At 30.7% G+C, this 25424-nt stretch overlaps 2 protein-coding genes across 2 annotated transcripts; both read left to right on the forward strand.

Annotated features, from left to right (window-relative positions):
• The first annotated feature begins 530 nt into the window (after nt 1-530).
• LOC122294580 lies at nt 531-21914 on the forward strand. Its single transcript, XM_043103451.1, has 7 exons — nt 531-675; nt 14177-14710; nt 15017-15166; nt 18719-18826; nt 19892-19933; nt 20065-20501; nt 21213-21914. The coding sequence occupies exons 2-7, from the start codon at nt 14191-14193 to the stop codon at nt 21795-21797; spliced, it is 1842 nt and encodes a 613-aa protein (XP_042959385.1). The 5' UTR covers nt 531-675; nt 14177-14190; the 3' UTR covers nt 21798-21914.
• On the forward strand, nt 7609-13055 carry LOC122294581. Its single transcript, XM_043103452.1, has 4 exons — nt 7609-7914; nt 8203-8263; nt 11913-11965; nt 12740-13055. The coding sequence occupies exons 1-4, from the start codon at nt 7769-7771 to the stop codon at nt 12807-12809; spliced, it is 330 nt and encodes a 109-aa protein (XP_042959386.1). The 5' UTR covers nt 7609-7768; the 3' UTR covers nt 12810-13055.
• Nucleotides 21915-25424: the final 3510 nt, after the last annotated feature.

Genomic DNA, 25424 nt, shown 5'->3' on the forward strand with positions numbered 1-25424 from the left:
AAAATTATTCTATATTAATATATTGAAATTATAAAAGAATGTATGAAAATATTTATTAAAAGTTTTTATAATCTATATCATAAAAATTATTATTTAAATTTAAAAAAAATTATAAAATTTAAATAACTTATAACTGTATATAATATTATTTTTAAAAAATATCATTACAACATGCTGGCCCGTAATGATTGTGGTTTCGAGTTCTTTTTCAAATATTACAGTATGGATAAAGATGACTCAAAAGTGTCTAAAAAAAATAAAGGATAAATTTAATAAGTAAAACGAATTTTGAAATGAGATTAAAAGTTTAAAATATTATTATTATTTAGAATTTAAAAAAATTAAATTAAAATTTAAAAAATTTATTATATTTTAAATAAAAATTTAAAAAAATTATAATAATGGGATAAAAATTTTAAATTAAAGTAAAAATTTTGATTTAAAATTAGAATCTTACTGATATGCTTTAGACAGAAAGTAAATTATTTGGGTCACGAGTATGTCTTCTACTGAAGTAGCTATAAAACAACTCTTCTACGTAACAAAAAAGAATTACAAGGCATATTTGAGTCGTGTGCTGGTCATGATTTCTGCAAGACCGATCGTTGTGATCTTCCGGAGACTAAAAGCCGACAGTTAATTTTGGAGAAAATCCCTCCCTCCCGTCCAGGCGTCGTAAGTATTAATTATATATCTGTTTACATGAGAGTGATGAAGCTAGACGTACTTGTCAGTTCATTAGGAGCTGTTTTCTATAATTAAAGATCTAAATCCACCGTTTTCTAGTTCCTATTTAATGAGTTTCGGCTCCGATTTTTAAATCAGCAATCACATTATTCATATATATATATATATACTAGAAAAACTCTAACTCACACCTCTTCCCATTTTACAAAAATGGACAACAGAGAAATTTAACTAGAGTCAAAAGTTACTAACTAAGCATTTGACTGGTGCACTTAAACTAAGAGGCTAAGCCTCTTATTTATAAGCCTTGAGAGCTTGCTCCTTACCATTTCCCACATGGGTGGGAAATGGTAAGGAGCAAAAAGTCTAACATATAGATCATACCAAGCAACAGCAGAGCCTTCTTATAAGTTAGTAATTTATAATAATGTACAATCATGATATATGAAGAGAGAGAGAGAGAGGAATAGGGACCACAGAGGCTTTGAAGAAGCTGTCGGCGAAGCAGTTTAGGAGAGGGTGACCGAGGTCGTAGCTATGCAGCAAATTCTAGGACATTGTACTACTTGTCTCCGCCGTACGGTTACTGCTCATCTTTTCCCAATTATAAAATTGTGTTTATATTATGTCAAACCATATATATTATACTGTATAGTTCAATCTTAATATGATCCGTTAAGTTTATCGTGTTGTGTCAACCTGTTTTGACTCATTAATGAATATTATGAAATATGTTAACACAATACAATACAACCCGTTTCAAACTGTTTATGTAAATGGATTGAATATATCCAAAACTAACCAATTGGACTTGATTAAATTTAACATAATTTTATATAAATTTTAAAATCACAATATTTATAAAAATTATAAAGCTAACTACAAGTCTAAAATTACAATCCAAACAATAAAAATATCGAAATTAAAATTCTAACAATTTTACTTTAAGTATAAGAATATAATTATAATTTTAACCTTCTTAACGTGTCATAACGGGTTGACCCGTTATCAACCTATTAGAAAATTATCTTAACGGATCAACCTGTTTAATCTGAATCCGTTAAGACTAAACTCTAACCCACTATTATTGTATCGTGTTCATATTAGATTAACTGATCGTATAACATATTACCATCTCTGGTATATCATCAATTAACGCTTAAATTAAAGCACCAAAACCAACGAAAAGTAGTATCGAAGTGCGATCGATTAGATTAAAGGCACGGCCACCACCACCCACCAAACAGTACCACTCCCTATACATGCAGTAGTAGTACGTACTCGAAGAAACAAGATCATGACTATGCACATATATATACTATCAATAGAGACAACATTGAAATTCTTATTTTGTTGTTGGTTGAATCGATCAGGATCAACATAAAGTTAAAACATAATCTTTTTATAAAATTTGTGGTATAATATTTTTTATATATAGCATATATATAAATTCTAAAATATATTTTGAAGTTGTTGGCCGAATTTACTCTTTCTTAATTAGCTCAAGGATCACGACCTTTGTCACGTGCCCATCATAGCAAGCCCACGTGTGGAATATGACTTAGTGGAAGCTACGTCCTACTACCATGGGAAAAAAAAACACTTTGATTAAACACACTTGTATTATATATTATATAAGATTTTTAATTTAGAATACTCAATAATCTGATTTAATGAAACGTATAATACACATGTATTATACTTAGGAATTCACGTCTTATGCACCTAATACACGTGTATATGTTAAGGAGAAAGAGAAAAATATAATAACTAATATTTAATTACTTATTATTATATAAACTATTAAGTATTGTAATTATTGTGATTAATAAATCATATAACAACATTGAATATTATCTCTCTCAAATAATATCTAATTTTATGAAATGATTATTTGTAAAAAATAATATATATTTTACAAAAATTATTGATGTCACTTAATAATTTAAAGTATATTGGAGAAAATAAAAAAATTAGTTCAAAATATCATATAATCCAATACATGTTTATAACATCTATAATTTTAGCAAAGATGTATACGAAAAATTTAATAAAAGTCGAACACAAACGGTAGTTCAAAATATGTGTCGTTTGATGTTTGTATTATAATTCATCAATTTATGTCATCTTGTAGACAATCAATAGAGATAACATTAAAATCTTATTTTGCTGTTAGTTGAGTCGATCAGGGATAACATAAAGTTAAAACATAATCTTTTTATAAAATTTGTGGTATAATATTTTCTATATATAGCATATATATAAATCATAAAATATATTTTAAAATTATTGGCCGAATTTACTCTTTCTTGATTAGCTCGAAGATCACAGCATTTGTCACGTGCCTATCATAGCAAGCCCACGTGTAGAATATGACTTAGCGGAAGCTACGTCCTACTATCATGAGAAAAAAAAAACACTTTGATTAAACACACTTGTATTATATATTATATGAGATTTTTAAATTTGAAATACTCAATAATAATCTGAGTTAATAAAACGTATAATATACGTATATTATACTTACGGATTCACGTCTTATACACCTAATACACGTGTATATGTTAAGGAGAAAGAGAAAAATATAATAACTAATCTTTAATTACTTATTATTATATAAACTATTAAGTATTATAATTATTGAGATTAATAAATCATATAACAACATTGAATGCTATCTCTCTCAACATTTATGTCTTCATTTTATGTGTCAAACCGTTAAAACAAACGGTGTTAACTTTAACGGAAAAACAAGAAAAACCGTTAAAATAAGATTTTCCGTTACATACACACTTTTTATATATAGAAGATATATATATACTAGGTGAAAGTAACGTGCAATGCACGTTTGCTTAGTTTATATATATATATATATTTTTTTTAAGAAATAATTTTTTATTAATAAAGACTTAATATTTTTGGTTAATTAAATAACTATCAATGTAATGTTTATGTAATTGATAAATAATTATACGTTGTGATATATTATAAAATAAGACCATTAATAGAATTTATAACATTGTCCTATAAATAAACATCGCCCATAGTTTAATGAAAGTTGTCTGAGATAATTTTGATTTTAGGATGATGATCCAGCATTTTCTTCATCTTGCACTGCTTCAATAGAGAGGATATTAAACTGCCTATATTTTTTCTCCTTCAATTTCTTTGGATCTGCATAGACTTGAATCTTCCAAATTTTTTTTGATAATTTCTCTACAATGCATTTAACATGCGGTTGATTTTCCTACAAAATAAATTTTGAATAGGTTTACATAATTAATAAAAAAAAAAAACCCAATTTTTTTTGTAATTGATTCATTATAACAAAACTAAACTTTTGAAGAAAAATTAAAGAGATACCTCTCCAGCATGTTCCATCAATTCAACTGCTGAACAACCAAGTGCTTGTTCTGCTACTTCACCAAACATAGTAGCAGCTAGCTTTCCAGTATTATCGTCCAGTTCGACATATGCCCTAGCACTTTAAATGCGTTGAATATATTAATTTAAATTTGAATAGTGTTAAATTATGAATTAAATCAGACATAAATTATAAATTAAAATTGTAAGATACATACCGTGGTTTGCAGACCCCTTGGTTTTTGCAATACATACAAATGAAACTTTCATTATATTTATATCCAGTTCCTTTATTACAGCCAATGCATGACATGTAATAAAATACTTGGGTAAAGTCAGTAACATTTATCTTCGCATTTATCCAGAATTTTGCTTTCTACATTAAATTATAATAAATTTTTAGAATGAATGTTTGTGTGAATATTTTAATTTATTAGTAATAAAATAATATTTACTAATAAAATAATATTTACCGCCATGGGTTGTAAACCCTTAATCAACCCTGCAATATCACAATTCTTCACAATTTCCCGAATACCAACAGATGACAGTGGTGCAGATGGGTATGTCAAGGATCTTGCAATAATACTTTTAATTATCAAATCGTTATTCTCCGCCCTTAAAATTCAGAAAAGAATAATAATGTAAGGAAATGAAATATACATGTAAATTAATTAATCACATAAATAACTCTAATAAAAATGCATTAATATGTAATTGTTAATTTTGAAGAGTTACCATTGCTTCATTGCAGCTGCCTGGGGAAGAAGAGGATTGATTATAAAGGTACTTGATGGACGTGATGATAGAGACAATCCTTTGTTGAAATTGAGATCAATATTAGTGCTAATATATACGATATGGAAAAATATCTAAGCTATTTTATTATTATAAATACCGTTATATGATCCAACAGATAATTTTGTTCCAAGTATTATTGGCTTATCTTCAATAATATCTGATATTTTCTGGCAATCGTCTTGGACAAATCGACCCCACATTCAACTGTTAATGAAGGAAGTGATTGTTTCAACTGTTGGATATTGTTCTACACAAGCAAGATGAAAGAAATAAATAACAATTATTTCCTAAGCTCAATTAAATAAATAATCAAATGATAAAATATTATGAAATTGGAATCTAACAAAAGCATATTTCAATATCACATTCAAAAAATATTTTAGAAGCTATTTGTCAAACTTAGCTCCCTATTCTAAGCAACTACCAACTATTTCTCTACTAATTATTTTAAAATATTTCTGTACTGATTTTTTTTTTCAATGTTATGATTTTTTAGTTTTTTATTGTTAATTTTTAGATAAAAAGGGATGATTTGAGTCTTGAGAAAATGAATCAATTAATGGGGCATATGATTTGTATCAATTGGTTTTTTATTATACCTAGATCATTTAAATTTACACATTTTTTAAATTTTTAATTACTATCTTTTCAAATTTTGTATCTTTCAATTTATATAAATTAAGTGTTTGGATTTATATATTAGTGTGTCATCAGTGGATATATATGAACTTAGCTAAATAATAATAATAATAATAATAATAATAATAAAGCTAGATGTGCGTCAATCATTTAGTAAATATTAATGAAGGAAATGATTGTTTCAACTGTTTTATACTGTTCTACATAAGTAGCATGAAAGAAATAAATAACAATAATTTCCTATACTTAATTAAATAAATAATCAAATGATAAAATACAATGAAACTGAAATCTAATAAAAGCATATTTCAATATTACATTCAAAAAATGTTTAAGAATATATTTCGACAATCAATTTCAAAATATATATTTATGTTTTATTTTCTTTGTCAATCGTTAAGTTGTGGTACTTGTAGTGTGGAAAGAGAACATAAGCGCGTGGTGTAGTACTGTAATAGGGACAGTGAAAGAGGAGCTGGATGAGTTATTTTTTGTGGAATAGTGAAGAAAAAAATGCCGTTTCCAATCTTTCAATTTTCGGATGCACCCACCAATTTGGTTGATGGGGAAAATAAAAAACCGAATTTACCCCATCTTCATCAAAAATAAAATCATGACACTGGGGCTCCTTTATGTTCATTAGGCAATCCCTTCCATGCTTTTTTTAAGTTAACGTATGCAATGTAATATTAATAGAAGAAAATTTATATTTTTACGTTTGTGTTTTTCTATTTAATAAAATATTTTTATAGCATATTAATTTTAAAAATAATTTTTAATTTTTTTATATTCTTGCTTCATTATTTTTTTATAATGTTTTTTTAAATATTTATCTCTTTTAAATCAAATAAAAAATTAAAATTATTTATAATATTTATTTTAAAAAAATTATACATAAAAACTTTACACCACACATATTCACCTAATTAATAAAAAGCTAGCCATGACACGTACACGTAATTAATAAAAAGCTAACCATGACACGTACGTACGATAATTTGTTTAAAAATTATAATGAGTTGGCAAAAAGCTAGCCATTGGATGAACCTTCTTGACAGGTATTTTGCATATACTTTAATGCAAGTAGTTATATGGGAACGGACCGGTAGACCCACCGCTGGGCCTGGTTCCTTGAACGAGCCTCAAGTTTTGCTATTCTTGTGGCATACGAACTTGCTTTCTGAAATCTCCAATTACATTCCTATTATCCAATAACTCCCTTCAAAAATTTTAAATCTTCCCCCTAAATCTCCAATCCTTCCCGATCACCTGCCTCTGAATTCTAGCTGTATCTCACCTAGTTGGCAAATCCCTTTTTCTCTACTAAATCTAGATTTCCGTTGAGTTCAATTTAGGGTTTTGGATTAGACAATTGTAAAATATTTAACTTTTACCTACGGTATTTATAAAAAAAAAGTCAAATTTAGTCTTTCTTATTTATAGAGTAAATCTTTATTTTATTATTTATAACTTTTCCTCTATCCTCTTGATTTCCATTGGGGTTAGATTTTGGATATAATAAAATCTAGAAATCTTGTTGGATGGGAAATATAAAAATTTAATTTGTAATTAAGATATTTATATAGAATTTTAGATGGATTTAATTAGACATTTGTGATTATTAACATTAAATAATAATTAAAAAATATAATTTTTAACCCATAATTTAATTAGAATATGATTAATAGTTAACATATAATAACTAAAATAGTAAAATATGATCAAATAAAATAAATTAATAATTAAAAAATTAAATATTTTTAAGTTATTAATTAGTCATTATTATATAATAAATAAATTGATAATCTAATAAGGAGATTTACTGTGAATTGTCAAAATCAAATTTGTCTTATATTATTTTATTATTATATAATGAAAAAATAGCTATTTATGTAAAGACTTATATGAATGAAATAGTTAAAATATTAATTTATTTTACATTTATTAGAAATATCTTTTACATATGTATAATCTTTATGTTTGTTTAAATCTAAATATCTTTTATAATTTAAAAAAGGAAAGAGATAATCTTTCAATATTAAATATTATCCAAAAAATTCGATAAATATGGAATTATCTTTCCACGTGATCAAGGACTGCTATTATGATATTATCCTCATCCCGGGGATTGAAAATTGAAATGTTCACGTTTTCTTTCACTGATTTTTCTTCGAGATTATAGGCAATTAAATCTACGACCTCATGACCCAAACGCCCCTGCCACTAACAAGCCAAATCCTTGGAAAAAGAAGAGGTCATACTGATGGATGAAGGGTGAATGGTAACATTACTTTATCATGGAACTAATCGAAACTTCGCCCCACACGTGTGCTCGATATATATGCGGAAATACGCACAATTGCCGATGGTTGTAGCTGCGAAAGACTGGTTTGTTCGCGATTGCAGCAGAGACAGATTCAATCTGTATGGTTTCTTTCCCTTGGTCTCTTGTTTGATTACAATGATTCTTTTGTGAAATTTGTAGTGGGGAGTATTATTTTATTTAATTGATGGTCGACATTTAATGAGAACGAATGATTGTATCTGCTTCTTTGGGCATGGTTATTCTCCATAACTGGTTTGTTGTGCGAGTCTGAATATGCTTGTATCAGCTTCTGTATTAATTTGAGTATGGGGATTTCGACGAGTTTTGGGGGAGGATTTCTTTAACTGGAGTTATGAGTTTCATTCCCAAAATCGTTGTTTTCGTAGAAAACTTGGCTTTGAAGGCTTTAGGGATAGGGTCATCGAAAACACTTTTGCCGAAGAGCAGGTAGGATTTTGAATCATGATAATGTTCCGTTACATTTATTTTGAATTGGTTTATCATTGATGGTGCCTATTGGTTCTTAAAGTCCTATGCAAGTTTTGTCCCTTATTTAGTATTTGAGTTGACGTGTTATTATTATTATCTTTATTACCATTTTAATCTTGGTGTGGTTTGAGCCTGCATTTGTTGTTATAAATGGGTGAATGTTTGTTGTGATGTAATGAGGAAAGGTTAGATTGCTGGGTTGGTTTGTTGTATTCAGAAATGGGAATGGATGCAAGATGTTTGATAAAATGCTCAAATGAGCTGATTTGGTTAGATTGATGTGTAAAAAACCACTTGACACCTGACAGGCTCTAAGTGCTCCTCTTGATGAAAAGAATGGTGGAATTTCTTTAATATCTATCGATGCTTATCAGCTGGAAACTAACTTTAATAAACACCTTGCCAGTTAAGGAAACTGACACTTGCATTCTTCTATTAGTGTATTTATGCTCAAGTCAGATTGCAGTTTGTGTTTATTAAAAATTTATGGGTTTTGTTTTTTTGGTTTGCATGTCATTATTTTTATTTTTTTTTTCATTGGTAGGAAAATTTTTCTTACTGAAATTGTTGAGTTGATATTTATTTTGATGTAGCTAAGTTCTTGATCAGTCCTAGACCTTGAGTATACTAAACCAAACCAACCTATTTGCAAGACTTAAAAAAAGAGACTATCTAAAAAACTTTGACAGTTTTTTCTCCAGTTTAATGCATTTGTGTTTGCATTGTTTGAATCTATGCCTAATTATAATATACCAATTAGAATGTAAAAGCAAAAAAATAGATGGATTTGGTAAATAATATTGTTGATAATAGTACTGTGTTTGTTTTATATTGATTTGAATTCTAATTACCCATGAGTTGCTTTATGCCTCAATTCTGAAAAACAACATCAATGCTGTTGTTTTGTACTCTGTTTTTTGTTATAGGTTTTTCTAATAAGTTTTATGAATTTCTACATAAATATGTTTAGATGTCTCATATCATAATTTTTGTATGAACTGAAGCATCTATACAACTTTTTATACTCAAGTCAGACTGTAGTTTGTGTTTATTAAAAATTTATGGGTTTTATTTTTTTGGTTTGCATGTCATTATTATTATTATATTTTTCATTGGTAGGCAAATTTTTCTAAACATGTCAGTCCTAGACTTTGAGTATACCAAACCAAACCAACCTATTTGCAAGACTTAAAAAAAGAGACTATCTAAAAAACTTTTGACAGTTTTTTCTCTAGTTTAATGCATTTGTGTTTGCATTGTTTGAATCTATTCCTAATTATAATATACCAATTAGAATGTAAAAGCAAAAAAATAGGTGGATTTGGTAAATAATATTGTTGATAATAGTACTGTGTTTGTTTTATATTGATTTCAATTCTAATTACCCATGAGTTGCTTTATGTCTCAATTTTGAAAAACAACATCAATGCTGTTGTTTTGTACTCTATTTTTTGTTATAGGTTTTTCTAGTAAGTTTTATGAATTTCATGAAACTTAGAGATTGATGTAATGCATAGATAGGTTATATATTAATATAAACACAGAAAAGGCAGTAAAACTGACCTTTTTAATATACCTTCAAACCTTTGCACCACTGCACTGCTTCACCACACCTAATTTGAGAGAGAGAGAGAGAGAGAGAGAGAGAGAGAGAGAGAGAGAGAGAGAGAGCATGGATAAGTTTTCTGAATTGAGTTTTGTGATAGACTTATACTATAAACACACAAAAGAAAGTTAGACTCACTTTTCAATCTTCCTTCAAACCAAGGAAATCGTAGCACCAATGCACTGAAAGTAATAGAAGGTATCGGTCACTTTCAAAATGTTAGCACCATTCCACTTAAAGTAATATAAGGGTTTTCTTAAACCCCTTTCAACGCCTTTCCAATTAACACATAAAAAAAATAATAAATAAATAAAAAATTCATTTGTCTTCCATTTTCTCAAATTTTCCTCTTTATGATTTTAACGATTTAACTGAATCATTACCTTTTTATTTTGGAAAACACTACTTCCATGTAAGATTTCAACTGAATCATTACCTTTTTATTTGCTATAATTTTAATGTATTTTATAAATATAGACATAAAAATTCTACAAATATTTGGATTGTTAGATTATGAAGATATTAAAGTTTACAGTTATGTAAAATTGAAACTAAAACAATAATTTCTTTGAGATTAATACAATAATAATCATTAAAATTAAATTCTAGCTTGCAAATAATAATAACTATAAATATAAATAATTTTTTTTTTCCTGATATTTAAAAGAGATAAAAAAAAGTGTGTCAAAAATTATGATAATTAAAATAAAAATGTAGAAGACACAAAACATAAATGTGGTGTCGTAAGAACCATTGCAGAACTTAGTTGGCTGTAGATGCATTGATGTTGTTAATTATAAGTAGTCATGAAACACCAGCTTGATTGACATGTGTTGAGGATGAGCTTAGCGAGAGGGTGAAATGGTGGCAAGTGGCAAGTCAGTTTGGCAACTTCTGCATGTACTACTAATTCTATATTTTCTAGTTATCTTCTAAGTCAGACAAACTGAATTTCGAACTCGATCTAATTACATGTCCTAATGAGTCATTCTGCCAAAGCTGTACAAAGTAACTATTTGATGCCAGAAAGTTCTGTCCATTCTACCTAAGGATGCTCGAATGAGGCGGTGGGCCATTAAGAAAACAATAAAATATTATATGAAATTTGAGTAAAACTAAATAGGTGTAAAGTTATAAATTTGTCGTTTTCAAGGTGCTTTACAGCTTGCATGATGGTGATATCTTGGCAGGATATTTTTTCTCAAATCAGTTTTACGCTCACATAAATTTCTCTCTTCTTCAATTCTGATTTCCCTTTCTCTCCCTCCCCACCTCTCTATCGATCTCTCTCTCTCTCAAACAACTTCATCTTCTGTCCAGATTTCTTTCTTTGTCCCTATATTTCAATGATCTCGATGGCACTGTATTTCTATCTCTAAACCCATTTTCGGACCTCCATTTTTCATATTGAGAAGGAGTTAAGAAGCAAGGTAAAAATCTTAACTTATTTTACACCTCTTTCCTTCTCTCCCGCTTAGAAGCTCTCTATTTTTTTTTTTTTTGGCAAACAACATCAGATCTATATGTGTTCATTTAGATCTTTTACTTTTCATTTTATTTTTAAGATCCTAGAGCTTCTTATGTTAAACGTGGGTTTGCATGTTTTGAGTTTTGTCTTGGGTTTTTTTTTCTTTCACATTTTTCGTTCGATCGACTGGATATTTTTTGGTTCTCATTTCATTTTTAAAAAAATATATAATTTTTTTGGTCGTTTGATGGTGTTTTTATTTTTTTATTTTTTATTTTTAATTCTTGCTTTTGTGGATTTGCATGTTGTGAGTTCTGTGTGTTTGGGTTTTTATCTTTGTATCCTAAAGTAATAATTTGATAAGTCAAAATGTTGATCAGCACATGGAGTGGGCAGAGATGCAATAGTTTATATGTTGCTGATTAAGAATATAATCTGTTGAGAACATGTATAAATAAGTATTCAAGTCACTGACTTTTGAGCTACATTCCAAACATCAAATTCTAATTTGCAAATAATATTGTTGATAATAGTGCTATTTTCATGGTTCTACAATTTATCACTATAGGATGAAGCACTTCTCCAGGTACTTTCTAACTTTTTATTACCTCAATTTTTGAACTTTATTTTATGATTATTTCTGTCACATTTTTCTTCTTATCATTGCTTGACTGTAGAGATTAGGTTTTATTTCTTCTTAAGTTTTTGTATAAGTTTTTTAATAATTTTTATGGATCTCTAAGTTTTATGATATTAGTTGTTTAATTTCTTAGAAATATGAACAAACATATCAAATGCATAGATAGACTATATATAATATAAACACACAAAAGGCAGTAAGACTGACCTTTTTAATGTATCTTCAAACTTTTGCACGACTGCATTGCTTCACACCTAATTTGAGAGAGACAGAGCACGGATAAACGTGAACAATCATATGTGGCTTATACTATAAACACATAAAAGAAAGTCACTCACTTTTCAATCTTTCTTGAAACCGTAGCACCAATGCACTGAAACTAATAGAAGGTATCAGTCACTTTTCAAATGTTTGCACCACTGGACTGAAAGCAATAGAATGGTTTTCTTAAACCCCATCCAATGCCTCTTGAGCTCCTACGAAATGTCTCTTGGTATCCAAACTTTGAACATGACTATTGCACTGCTTGGCCATTCGGCTGCCTCATCAAGTAATTGAAATTACTAATTTCTCCCTGTCTATACGTATGGACATAAAAAGTAACTTATTATAAATTATAACTTATACTGTATATTATAAAAACTTATTATAAATTTCTATTACATGTGATTAAAATCTGCCTTCACGTATTTTTAATTTATATTCTCTCTTTTTTGGCAGCTTCCATTCTAATGCATGGACAATATGCAGAAATTCAATAGCTGGCACACATACAAAAGGGGAAAAATAAGAGCAAATGTGACCGTAATTTTTCCAAATTGTAATTTATTATAATTTTTTGCCATTATAATGTATAAGAAAACACAATGGTATCCCTGCTTAGAGGAAGCGTATATAATTTGCCACTGTTTTTCTCCAAAATTTTCAATTATTATGTAATAGAATTTAAACAGACACAAATGGCCACTAATGGATATATTAGATTTGGCACTGTATTTTTCTAGATTTTAAATTATTAAATAATGGAATTCAAGCAGTCAACATAAATAGCCACAAATGGTGGCTTAATAGCTATTTACGTAAACAGTAAAACTAACATAAATGGCTATAAACGGTGAATTAATAGTTATTTAACGGAAATATCAAAACTAACGGTGAAAAAAGATTTTCCGTTAAAACAAGAAATTCTGTTTTATAGGCACTTTTTATATATAGAAGATAAGCCATATGAGTTAAGCTATATATAATAATTATTCATATATGTAAGTAAATGGTAATTATTACTTAGTCATCTGAATCTTTCTTGTTATTTTCTCATTCCTTCGCGGGATCGATAATTTTCACTGCAACTCTTGATGGGTTTTTGTATATTTTCATTTCTAGAGCGTTGTTGGATATAAGTATGAGCTAATTTCGTACATATTTTGATGCTTTGTGTTTGAGAATATGGAGTTAATTTAGGTTGCTCAACGGATTTTATATCTTTTGATGTATAAGTTGTTGAAAATTATGAAAATGAAGATAAAAATAAATTTAATAAAACATTAAAAAAAAAGGCATTTAACAAGAAGAAAAAAAAATATTAACAAATTATTACATACAGAAAGATGGTTTATTGAATATGAGGTTCAATTTTTGAATGGATACTTAAAAAAAAAAAAAAAAGTGAGACAGACTTTACAATTTAGCTAAACCAATATAGTTAATGTTCTAAAGAGTCTTTGAAGTTTTTCCTTTAATCCAGAAACAACCGAGGTTGGTAAGGGAATAGACAGATGGAATGGGAAACATAAATAAAACACAAAATTATAAAAAAAAGTAATAATTCATTATTTAATTTCTAAACACCACTTGAATAAAAATTATTTTTTAATTTGTAATTTTTAACTTTTTATCTAATTATTACTTAATTATTATTCAAATACAAAAATTTATACAATTTTTACAAAATTTAAAATAAAATTATATTAAAAAATCATATTCAAACAATTTGTTAATTTTATAAGATTTTTGTTCAACATTTTCTTATTCATTTCTCAAAATCAGACCAATAAAATATCTTAATTGATCAAATTATTTTACTACTATTTATAGAATTTTAAGATATTCTAAACATTCAAACGAATTCTTAGTCATTGAATACTTGACATTGTGTAGAAAGTAAAGAAAAAATGACAGAACGTTGGGATGATAAAGAGTTATGTAAGTTGTCAAAATTGTACAATGCTGTGCGAGTAGGAAATTTGGATGAGACAAAAGCGACTCTTGGCAGTCTCTCCCACGATGCATTGAATTGGGAAATTCCAGATAAAGGCGAAACGGCTCTTCACACTGCTGTTAGATATGGACATGAGCATATAGTGGAGGCGTTGGTGATGCAGATGTCGAATCAAAGCTTGGCCATGTATAATAGTGATGGTTTCACAGCTCTAACCATGGCAGTCTTGTTTGGGAAAAGGCAAATGGTGGAGTGCATGCTTCGAAAGTACTCTGACTTGATCAGCATTAGACATTCCATAGGAAAAAATCTTCCAGTCGTTATGGCTATTGACTTCCGGCAAATAGAAATGGCACGCCATTTGTATTATCTTACTCCAGAGACAGATTTAATTCCAAAGGATAATGATCAGAAGATTCAGAAGTGCAATGGTGCTACGCTTCTTACCCATGCCATCTATACTGGAACTTTGGGTACGTAAGAACTTGTATGTGTTTTACTATTTGATAATAGAAATGTTTGATAAGAAATTCTATACATTGAAATAGTTTGATGTTAGATCAGTTAATTTATTATATTAAACCACATCATAAATGTATAAAATGTTTAGTCTAAACTTAAAACTTCTAATCCATTAATTGGCTGCCATTATTTTCTTGCCATATATATATATATATATATATTTGAGATCTTGGCAATATAAATACAATAATTCTTCTTTGACTATTTCTATGCATGTTCTGTACATGATACGCCTGGTACGTACGATACATTAACAGATATTGCTTTGGATTTAATCCGATGCTACCCACGTTTGGTGCTGGCTCTTGACAAGTGTGATGAGTCTCCTGTCTTGGCATTGGCCTCTATGCGTCATTCCGTCCCAAGTGCAATTCAGCTCAGGTTTTGGAAGCAATGCATCTACTCCTGTACGTATTACCACTCTGATTCTTTAATTCTCTTGCTTTACATTTTAATATTATTCAATATTAATGGCTCATTTAAAAAAACACCATGAATAATATACATTGGATTACTTTTTCTTAGTAATTAAAAAAAAATAAAGATCCATGAGAATACCTAAACAAATATTCTCTTGCGTAGGGTAGTAATATCTTTAATCCCTGATCTGTTAATTGTAACAATGACAAAAAATAAATAAAAATTATAATTAATTAGATAATTTGGAATTAGTTAAAAGACCAGCTGGTAATTGAATCAATTTTTTTTTTTTAGATTTTTTTGATTTTTTGAATTTTTTTTTTCTTTAACGGGGGAGGTCAGGCCTCCTTATTAATAAATCATTATCACATGTGGCGGAAGAAAAACCCTATACAAGGACCTAAGCTGCAAATATACTAGATACAATAAAAACAATGCAACATAAAACAAAAAATTGCAAAAGAAACCGTGTAAAACCCAAACTCCCAGTAGGCGACACCGAGAATGCCCCAACAGCTCAACCAATTTTCTAGGACTTCCGTAAATATGGTAAGCCACTATGATTAGTACGAAGGATGCCCAGAAGCCAAAAAGGAATATCATCTTGTGAAAACCAGTCTTCATTGCAGCTACTACTACCCATCCTAGCAAGGAAATCTGCTGCCATATTTCATTCCCTGAAAACATGGTGAATCCGGAAATTCAGCCTTGATAAAAGACAACTGATTTCCTCCCAAAAATCCTCCAAATATCATAAACTACACTTCCCTGACCACCAACAAGGAATCTAGCTCCAAAATAATGTTATTATACCCAAGTTACGGCAATTACGAATTCCCATCAACAGAGCCATCAGTTCTGCCCGGCTATTGGTTCCCCTGCCCAGGCAAGCAGCAAATGCAAATTTCACGTTTCCATGTTCATCCCGCAAGACCCCACCTGCTCCAAACTCACCTGGGTAGGCTGGGTTATATAAGCTACTGCCATCAACATTTAACTTAAACCTCCCAATACATGATTTTTGCCAAGAAACTGCAACTATTCTTTCCTTCCTCCTCATCTTTATTGGCAATTGCAACACTGCGTTCCTGCCGATAACCTTTAGTTTGAGACCAACCCAATTAATCCAATGTTTGATAGATCTCCACAAAGAACCAATGGACTCCTTTTTTCCTTCCATTTTGGCCGAACATCTCCAACACCACAAACTCCAAGTTATGATAATTGGAATAAGACCAATTAAATTTCCAATCTACAAGGACCTTGCTGTGCGTTGAAACCAAGCCTCAACCATTTCTCTCCATGATCTATTAGCCATATATGGAACACCAAAGCTTTATAACAAAATTTCCATATAGCCGTAGCTATATCTTCCCCATATAGTACATGGTTTAAATATTCAAAAGCCCCCCGTTGACAGCACTCACACTATGACACCAGAGGAATTCCAAGATACCGAATACGTTCATCCACACTAAGACTTTGTGAGAGAGCTTTCCACATTAAAATCGAGAATGATTCTCTCTGGTCAAATTTCTTCCAGGCCAAGTACGTTAAAAAAAAATCATTTCTCTCTTGTGAATTCAAACAAAGGTGATAGATTTTGGAGAATGATAATTTCTTGCAAGCCGGAGATTCTAAAAAATTCCAAATGGCATATTAAAGAGGGGAACAAGCTGAGGTTGTTTTCCGTACACTTGGTAGATCTAGAGAAGGTGGGAATGTGTTGGTTTGGAAAGGTAACTCGGATGAGAGTTTTTCCACCAAAAGTACCTTGGACATTATTCGTGTTAAATCTACTAAGCTTCAATGGACACAATGGGTTTGGCATTCTAGCTTACCAAAGAAGATTTCTGTTATGGCTTGGAAAGCATTTAATCATGCGCTAAGTGTTGATGACAGAATCATAATGTTTGGTATCCCTCTTGCTTCTAAATGTGACTGTTACGTTCATGGAGCTCATGAACATCAAGATCATGTGTTGGCTATGGGTGATTTTGCTAAAGAAATATGGAAGAAAGCCAGCGTGCTTGGGGTTATTCCTTTTGTTCCTGGAAGGGGATGGCAAGCTTTAGTTGCTGTGTCGTTCCAAAAGACTAAAAAAAGTTCACAAATGGGACAGTTGATGGGCTTAATTCCGCTTATCATCATCTGGAGGATATGGTTGCATTAGTGTTCAAGCCGTATGGAGGGGATTCAACCGTCCATTGGCTCGGTTTAGAGATCTATTCAAGTATGGATTGGTCGGGTAGCGGAAAAGATAAAAACAGGGGCATTCCTTCCGCATAGGGATGAACAAATGCTTTTTAACCTGCAAGTCCCTGTTAAAAGGCCAAGGAGTAAAAATATACAATTTGTCAAATGGATGAAACCTTTAGAAGGAAAGCTCCAAGGAAAAATATAGTTGCAAGTACAATTGTGTATTAATCTGTGTACCAATATAAAATGATTGGTCAAAAAATAAATTTTATTGAAAACAATGTTAGTATGAATAAATCAATATTGATACACAGATTAGTACGTAACAATATTTGTATGTAGCAAAACTCAAGCTCAAATAAAATGTGGATGGAATTTCTTTAGGCAACCATGGGAGAGCGGGCGCTGGAGTGATACACGTCTCAAACTATCACATTAATTTCCAATCACCTCCAAAATTGTCAATTCTAACAATCATTCCCTCAAATTATGAAAAGTTAGCAATCTCCCCCCTCCATAAAAAATTGGCAGATATACCCCTTTTTAAAACATTAGAAATTTAACAACGAATTTTGAAAAATTCCAAGATTTTTTTTAAAAAATACTAAAAAACCCAAGACTTGAGAAACGTAAAAGCACTTAGTATTTTCAAAATATATTTCTTAAAAATATTTCTCTTTATTTTTTAGAATAATTATTTTTATCTTTAAAAAAATTTATGTGAAAAAATATTATTTAAAACTTATTATTTTTATTTGATAGGCTTATTTGGTAATTTTTAAAATATTTTTAGGGGTAATGTTGTCTTCTTAAGAGAAAATAGGGTACATTGCAATTTTTTTTTGGCAGTTTAAGGGAATTGATTGGCAAAATTGATATTTTGAGGATGTGATTGTAAATTGCCCAGTTTGAGAGGCTTTGTATATTTTCTCCTATAAATATAAAACACAATTTCATGTATTTAAAATCATATATATATAAATGAATTTAAAGTATAAATTCATGACTTCTTTCGATAAGATGAAGGTAATATAAATCTAAAATTATATACAATGCAATTCAAGAATAAAAAATATAATATGAATCTAAATAATTTCAATACGAATCATGCATTTCATGTATCTGACTTCAAATATCAAGAAAATGTACTTAAGCTATAAAGTCGATGCTATACCTTAAGTTATTTCTATTTCTTTGTTATCCTAGGGCATAGTACTTAACATTATTGATTTGTTGATTTTTTTTTTTCATTATAAAGATGATTGATCACTCAAAACCTAGAATATTATAAGTTCTACTATACTGTTAACTGGATTTGTTAACTTTTGCTTGCTGAAAAGGTATGCGCATTCCATCCATGCCACCTCTAACTAGTAATGAGACTCGTTTGAACGTTTCAAATGGAGAACAATACCAAAGCAATCAAGAAGATCAAAATATCATATCAGGTATGCTAATTTTGCTTTTAGCTTACTTTCCCATAATCTTCAGTTTTTCTTTTGTGATAATCAGCTATGACCTAATTATACTTGGTATATAAGATTTTGATAGCATGGAATTTTACTCCTTTGAAGCCACATCATTTATTCCTCTCAAACGACACTGATTTAGTCCAAGAGCAATATTGATTGATGCAGCCATGAAATTTCAATTTTGCAAGTTTGTTTTCTATATATATATATATATTTATATTTTGTATAAGATCATAAATGTAAAATAGTTATTATATGGTTACAACTTACAACGATGGAGAAAAATAGAGTAATAATTTTCAAAATAGAGTAAATAACAGTTAAGCTAATATGGAGAAAAGATTTAAACGTCCCTAGTTCATCATTTTCAAAAATCTAAAAGTCGTTCCCTGGATTATCATGTACAGACAAGTACTCATGCAACCGTATAATGCATAAGAAATTTGTTATTTGTAATTTGTTCAGGATGTGAATAAAGAGTTTTTTTTTTTTTTTTAATAAATAAAATAAAATTTTTCATTCTTCGATTACTAAAGTACGTATGAATTAATTAGGTATAAATATATATGAAATGTTGTAATTAAAATTTTAAAAAATTCATGTCTTTTAAATATATTTACTAACTTGACTTTTCATTAATATAAGAATGGATGATGCATGTGGTATCAACATGAGCAAATGCCCTACTTCCAAATTAAGTTATATGTGCTAGCTACAAGTTAGTAATCTAATCTAATATATTATTATTTTTAATTAGTTAATTAAAGCTATATAATATGGTAGTAATTAAGACAATTAAATAACTGAGAAGTAACATAATGGTGTAGCTTTTTACAGCAAAGCTAGCTCATGTACGTACTTTGATGAGTACTTAATATTTTGCACATCAGTTTAATTAGTATGTAAAAAAAGAAATATTTTGCTTATAGCTTTAATTGTTGGTGTAAAAAAAGAAATTGTATTTTGCTTATGGCTTTGTTGTATATAATCAAGTTCCAGCGCTCACTACACAATTTTTTTTTTTTTTTTTTTCCTTTGCAGTAATGTCAAGAAGTTGTGCTGTAGGAGTCCTCAACTTCTTTGGTATACCTCGTACACTCCATCAAATTAATCATTCACCGATTTTGTTTTGTTTTTTGTTTTTTTATTATTAGTTTATTTATAATTTTCATCTAGTTAACTAATTGACAATGTCTCAATCATAATTGTCAAAGGAATCACGCAGTTGTACGAAATGAAGAAGATCCATGAGCAGTACAATGAACTTCTTTATCAAATGTGTAAAGTGATATCAGAATCAAAAACTCAGCAACTTATAGATGGTCTGGTTTATTCTGCCATTTGCCGGGCTACCACGAACGGGATTTTCGAGTTTGTTTCTAAGATGCTTGAAACGGACCTACGATTTATATGGGTCCGTGATAAAGATGAAAGAAACATATTTATGCTTGCTGTCTTGCACCGTCACGAAAAAATCTTTAGCATTCTATACTCCCAACATACAATGACGAACTACTACTCCTTGACATGTTTATTAGATGTCGATGGAAATAACATATTACATATGGTAGGGAAGATGGAACATCCCACTAGGGTTACTCAAATCTCAGGGGCAGCTTTACAAATGCAAAGAGAGTTACAATGGTTCAAGGTCATCTCTCTCTCTCTCTCTCTCTCTCTCTCTCTCTCTCTCTCTCTCTCTCTCTCTCTCTCTTCCCCATGTTGTAGGCAAAAAGCTAAAAAAAGAAGTTTATAAAATGACTAGCTCGTAATCAGTATTCAGTAGCCTTACACAATAATTGCTTGAGATTTGTGCAATGTTTGGGAGTTGAACTTAATTAACAATTCTGTCATACTCCTAGATTGGAACAAGACTATTCTCTCAAATTCTTATTCGAATTTGAGTACCTCAAGTGAAATCGAAATAAAAATATGAAGTAGGCCTTGCCAACAAGACTTGGGACTGCAGGCATGTTGGCATTTCGGACCTTGAACAATATTTTAACGAGTAAAAAGCATGAAATGAAAGATTGTCATGAGACATTTTCTATCTTTATATTTTGATCATGAGGTCCTAGAAGACAGAGGTTGAGGTCTGGGATATATAAGGATTAATGGTCTTATAGAATATCAATTCCAGTCATTTTCTCTATCCTTGTACATGTCTGAAATATATATATATATATACGTGTCCGTGTGTGTGTGTATGTAAGCACTTAATTAGCACTATATATTCAATGGAGCTGATGACGATTTAACATGGACTTGGTAGATTAATCTAATTTGAAAGCATTGACCTTCTAAATTACCATTTTTTCTGTGTAAGGTTAGGTTTTCAGTCTTACTAATACCATACATGCAGGAGGTAGAGAGAATTGTCCATCCCAGGGACAAGGAAAGTATCAACAATGATGGTTTCACTCCCCAACAATTGTTTACGAAGAACCACAAGAACATGATGAAAGAGGGAGAGAAATGGATGAAGGACACATCAAAGTCCTGTATGGTGGTGGGTGCTCTCATTGTTACCATTATGTTTCAAGTGGCCTTTACCATTCCATGTGGTAACAACCAAGATACGGGCCTGTGTAGGGTCTTTATGATATCTGATACCTTGTCCTTATTTTCATCCTCAACTTCCGTCTTGATGTTTTTGGGAATCCTTACCTCACGTTATATAGAAGATGATTTTCTCGAGTATTTGCCGAGACAGATGATAATAGGCCTTTCCACCCTCTTTTGCTCTATTGCGACCATGATGATAACCTTTGCCAGTGCTCTTTTAATCATCCTACAAGAGCAATCAAGGATGCCAATTCCTCTCATTTGTTTGGGTGGTGTTCCAGTCATTCTATTCTTATGGATTCGGTTCCCCATCCTTAAAGATATGATCATTTCAACTTATGGGCCAAGCATATTCGACAAGAAAATGAAACTGAAATTATAAAGCTGCAATATGAGATCATCATGTATATTTATTGCATGAGTTATTGGCATTTAAGCTAAAACTGAATATTTGTTCCCTTCTGTTGAGCCAATAACCAATGAATGGATTTTCAACATAGATTTATCTTGCAAGTTTTATGGTTAATTGTTTTCGATTTATTATCATTAATTCATCAATAAATTATTTAACTATTGTGATATTTAAACGTTTTTACATACATTGTTGATATTTTTCTATTCAATAATTTTGAGAAACTAGAAAATACTTCCTAATTTATCTTAGTTCCACATTGGCCCTCTAACGCCTATCCATGTGTTGGGATTTTTGGAAAATGATTTTAAGAAAGAGACGAGAGTTACGGTTCATTTTAAAACTTTTTTCCTTTCCTACCTAGGATACGAAAGACTCAATGTTTAAAAATAAAACATGCTTATTAAATTAAAGAGATTTACAATGAAAAACATTAAACTTTAAAATTAAAAATGCTTCATATAAAACATCGTGCCTATGCTTTCGTGCTCTTCCCATTTGGGGCCCTGCCTGTACTGAAGCGTTCTACTCATTTTGATCCTGGGAGGGGCATACATATATTCAAACTAAAATGAATCGAATACTTATAAGCATTACTTCATACAGTCAAAATATACTAATGTAGGTTTTCATTCATGCATTCATCACTCCATACATACTATACATAAGATATACGTTCATTTAAAATGTTACAAGGTAGAGTTTTTCCTGAAAAAGTTTTTCTTTCTTAAAATATTTTTCCACTACACCTCGTGCCTTCATTTCTTAAAGAGTATGAGCACACATACATTTCCTTATTACTTTCTTTTGGCTAGTACACATTGTTACGCCCTGTGTGTCAGGGTTAGTGGTCTTCCTTTAGACCTGGACTCCACTTATGGCCATGGGTTGGAGTCCCTTTCAGTTAGGGGGCAACATTGGGTGCACCACTAGTACTACTTACTCGGAACTGCAATCTACCCTCTTCATTTGGTATCCATTCATTTATTCATATGACCGTTACATATTTTCATACATTAAAGCTTTCATTCATTCAGTCATTGTAGGCGGAAAATCATGGGCGACAGTTACTACTCTCCCTACTTACCACCATCCCTATAGTTGCTTTTATTTTCCTTCATTTTTTTTTAGTCCGTTCAATATTTCATAAACACCGTTTAAAAGCATGAGCTTAAACATCATATTTCAAGGCATTATTTAAAACATCAGTTCATGGCATCCTTAAAGTATTAGTTCACAAGGACATTTAAAACACTTTCTTCGCGTTGTTTAAAGTATCGCTTAAAGCATAAGGCATAAGGCCCAACATTTCCTTTCATGAAAATAAAGACAATACATACTACGTATAGTCATTCATTACATGCATACAATTAAATACTTGGGGTGCATAAAAAGGGGCTACTAAGAAGGGCCGTTACATACATATACTTTTAAACGTTGCACTTAGCATACATTTGTAAAACATCATTCATGTCATTTTGTAAAGCATCACGAAGGAAAAGCATTTCATTTTCGTTTTCATATCTTTTAGAAAACTCTAGAAGGGTATGAACATAATACTTACCTAGACTCCATGCCATACTCATTTCATGTAGTCCATGTATGTACATATCAGATGGCAACCTACATGTATACACAACCTCAACATCATTCTCTATTTAGTGCATAAGCAACTAAACTAGAATACACATACTTCACTTAGACACAATCTCCTTCTATCCCGTCCTTTTATGTCTTTCTTATCACTTTTTCTCTTTTTGGGACCCACTCGGGTCACCTTTTTCAAATTTAGTGTTCTACTCCGAGATCTTATTCTTTAAAGTGAATCTTCATGATTCACCTTAAGGTCAAGACACTAGTACTTTCATCTTACTCTTCCTATCAACCACATCCCGATGTATAACTTGATCAACCAAGTCATGCATCCCAATCCTAGTCTATATGCACGTCACTTCCTTCCTGCATCCTAGCTCACACTTTATCCTTATTCTCATCCACGCATCACCACAATGGCACACACTTAACAACTATGCCAAACACCTCATATACACAGCCACACTTCACACCACATCACTACATAGCGAACTCTAAAATACTAATAGCACAGTACACCCTTGCGTTGCTTGCTGCTCGGCACGACCAGCGGCATCGGAAGCCACTAGCTTGGGCAGTAACTGCTTCATCATGGTCATTGCTGTGAGCTTAGAATGGGGCTATTTTGGAAGGCCAGATCTATGGTTTCTCGACTAGATCTAGGCTTTGGCTGGTTTAACATGTCTGGAGGGTCGCTGTCATAGTGGGTAGTTCATGGGTGGTGGCAAACATCGTGTATAGTGGCTATCCACCTTGTACGGTGGCTGTTTTGGGTATATGGTAGCTGTTTGGGCATTAGGAGGCATGGATCTAAGAGAGTAGAGAGGCTCGGTTATGGATCTAGGGTGGTGGTCTAGTGGCAGTGCGACGGCATGGGGCTGGGCTGAAGAAGAACTTGGTTGAGATGGGGACACGATGTGTGAGCTGAGGGGAAAGGGATGAGAGAGAGGGAAAGTGGGAAAGTAGGAAAGTAAGGAGAAAAGCTATGAGCTTGGGTATTTAATCCTAACCCTTCATCTAAGATCCCTAACCTAGATCCAACGGTATGCAATTAAACATTGATTTAAACTAAGTAAACTGAGAAGAATTAAGATAGAATATAATTTAAACTAAACTCGAGCTTATACAGTATAATCTTTCATCATTAATTACATGATGAAGTTTTGCTAAATATCTTTAAGAGAATAAAACCATCCAATTAATTAGAGTTTTCAACATAGTTTAAATCCCATAATATTTTTAAATAAGTAAAATCATTTAGATAAAATGATTTTCTACAATTATAATATTTTTACAGCTCTAGAAATTATTATAATTGTCTTACTTAAAATCAGGCTTGGTCTGATAACACTGGAAACATTCTATTTAAAATACTTCTCAGGCATTTAAAATATTTGAGGGTTTTAAAACACTACGTTTGCTTTAGAAATAACTTGATATCTTTAAAAATATGCCATCGAGGTTCAGCACATAGAACGAGACTCGTGACCATTTGACATAGAGAAAGGAGTGGGTTGTTAAAGGCTCAATCCTAATTACTTCCTAATTCACCTAATTACTTTCATTTAGATTTTTTTTTTTAAATTCTTTTTATTTTGTTGCCATGTGGCATGCTACATTAGATTTTTGTTAAAGTTTCAAATGGAAGTTTGATGAAGGGACTCAATTAAAGCACGATAGTCTTCTCTCTCGTTTTCCCTCTCCTGGTGTGCGAAAATAGAGGTGGAGTTTAGAGTTAGTTACAAAGGTTGATTCTTCTTGGTCTAGATCAGAAGTGAAGCGCTGCCTAGCAGATAATGGAAGAACTAGAGGAGAGATGTAATCAATTGAACTTAACTAAGGAGGAAGAAGTTTCTTTGGAACTGAATGGTAGGGAATAAGAGGATGTTTCTAGAATTATCAGATGAAGTCTGATAGAGAAAATACACATGGACAGGATCATAAGCAAAAACGCCATTGAGACCACAATGGCAAAGATTTGGAGAGTGAGTAGGGCAGCATCTT

The sequence above is a fragment of the Carya illinoinensis genome, chromosome 14 (genome assembly GCF_018687715.1).
Source record: "Carya illinoinensis cultivar Pawnee chromosome 14, C.illinoinensisPawnee_v1, whole genome shotgun sequence".
In the NCBI taxonomy this organism is placed as follows: domain Eukaryota; kingdom Viridiplantae; phylum Streptophyta; class Magnoliopsida; order Fagales; family Juglandaceae; genus Carya; species Carya illinoinensis.

Bases quoted from the DNA above. Each gene is read 5' to 3' on its own strand.
- LOC122294581 (XM_043103452.1), top strand. From the start codon at position 7,769: ATGGTAACATTACTTTATCATGGAACTAATCGAAACTTCGCCCCACAC. The intron at 7,915-8,202 runs GTATGGTTTCTT...TTGTTTTCGTAG, and splicing joins AGCAGAGACAGATTCAATCT to AAAACTTGGCTTTGAAGGCT. The intron at 8,264-11,912 runs GTAGGATTTTGA...TGTTGATAATAG, and splicing joins ACACTTTTGCCGAAGAGCAG to TGCTATTTTCATGGTTCTAC.
- LOC122294580 (XM_043103451.1), top strand. From the start codon at position 14,191: ATGACAGAACGTTGGGATGATAAAGAGTTATGTAAGTTGTCAAAATTG. The intron at 15,167-18,718 runs GTACGTATTACC...CTTGCTGAAAAG, and splicing joins GAAGCAATGCATCTACTCCT to GTATGCGCATTCCATCCATG. The intron at 20,502-21,212 runs GTCATCTCTCTC...CCATACATGCAG, and splicing joins GAGAGTTACAATGGTTCAAG to GAGGTAGAGAGAATTGTCCA.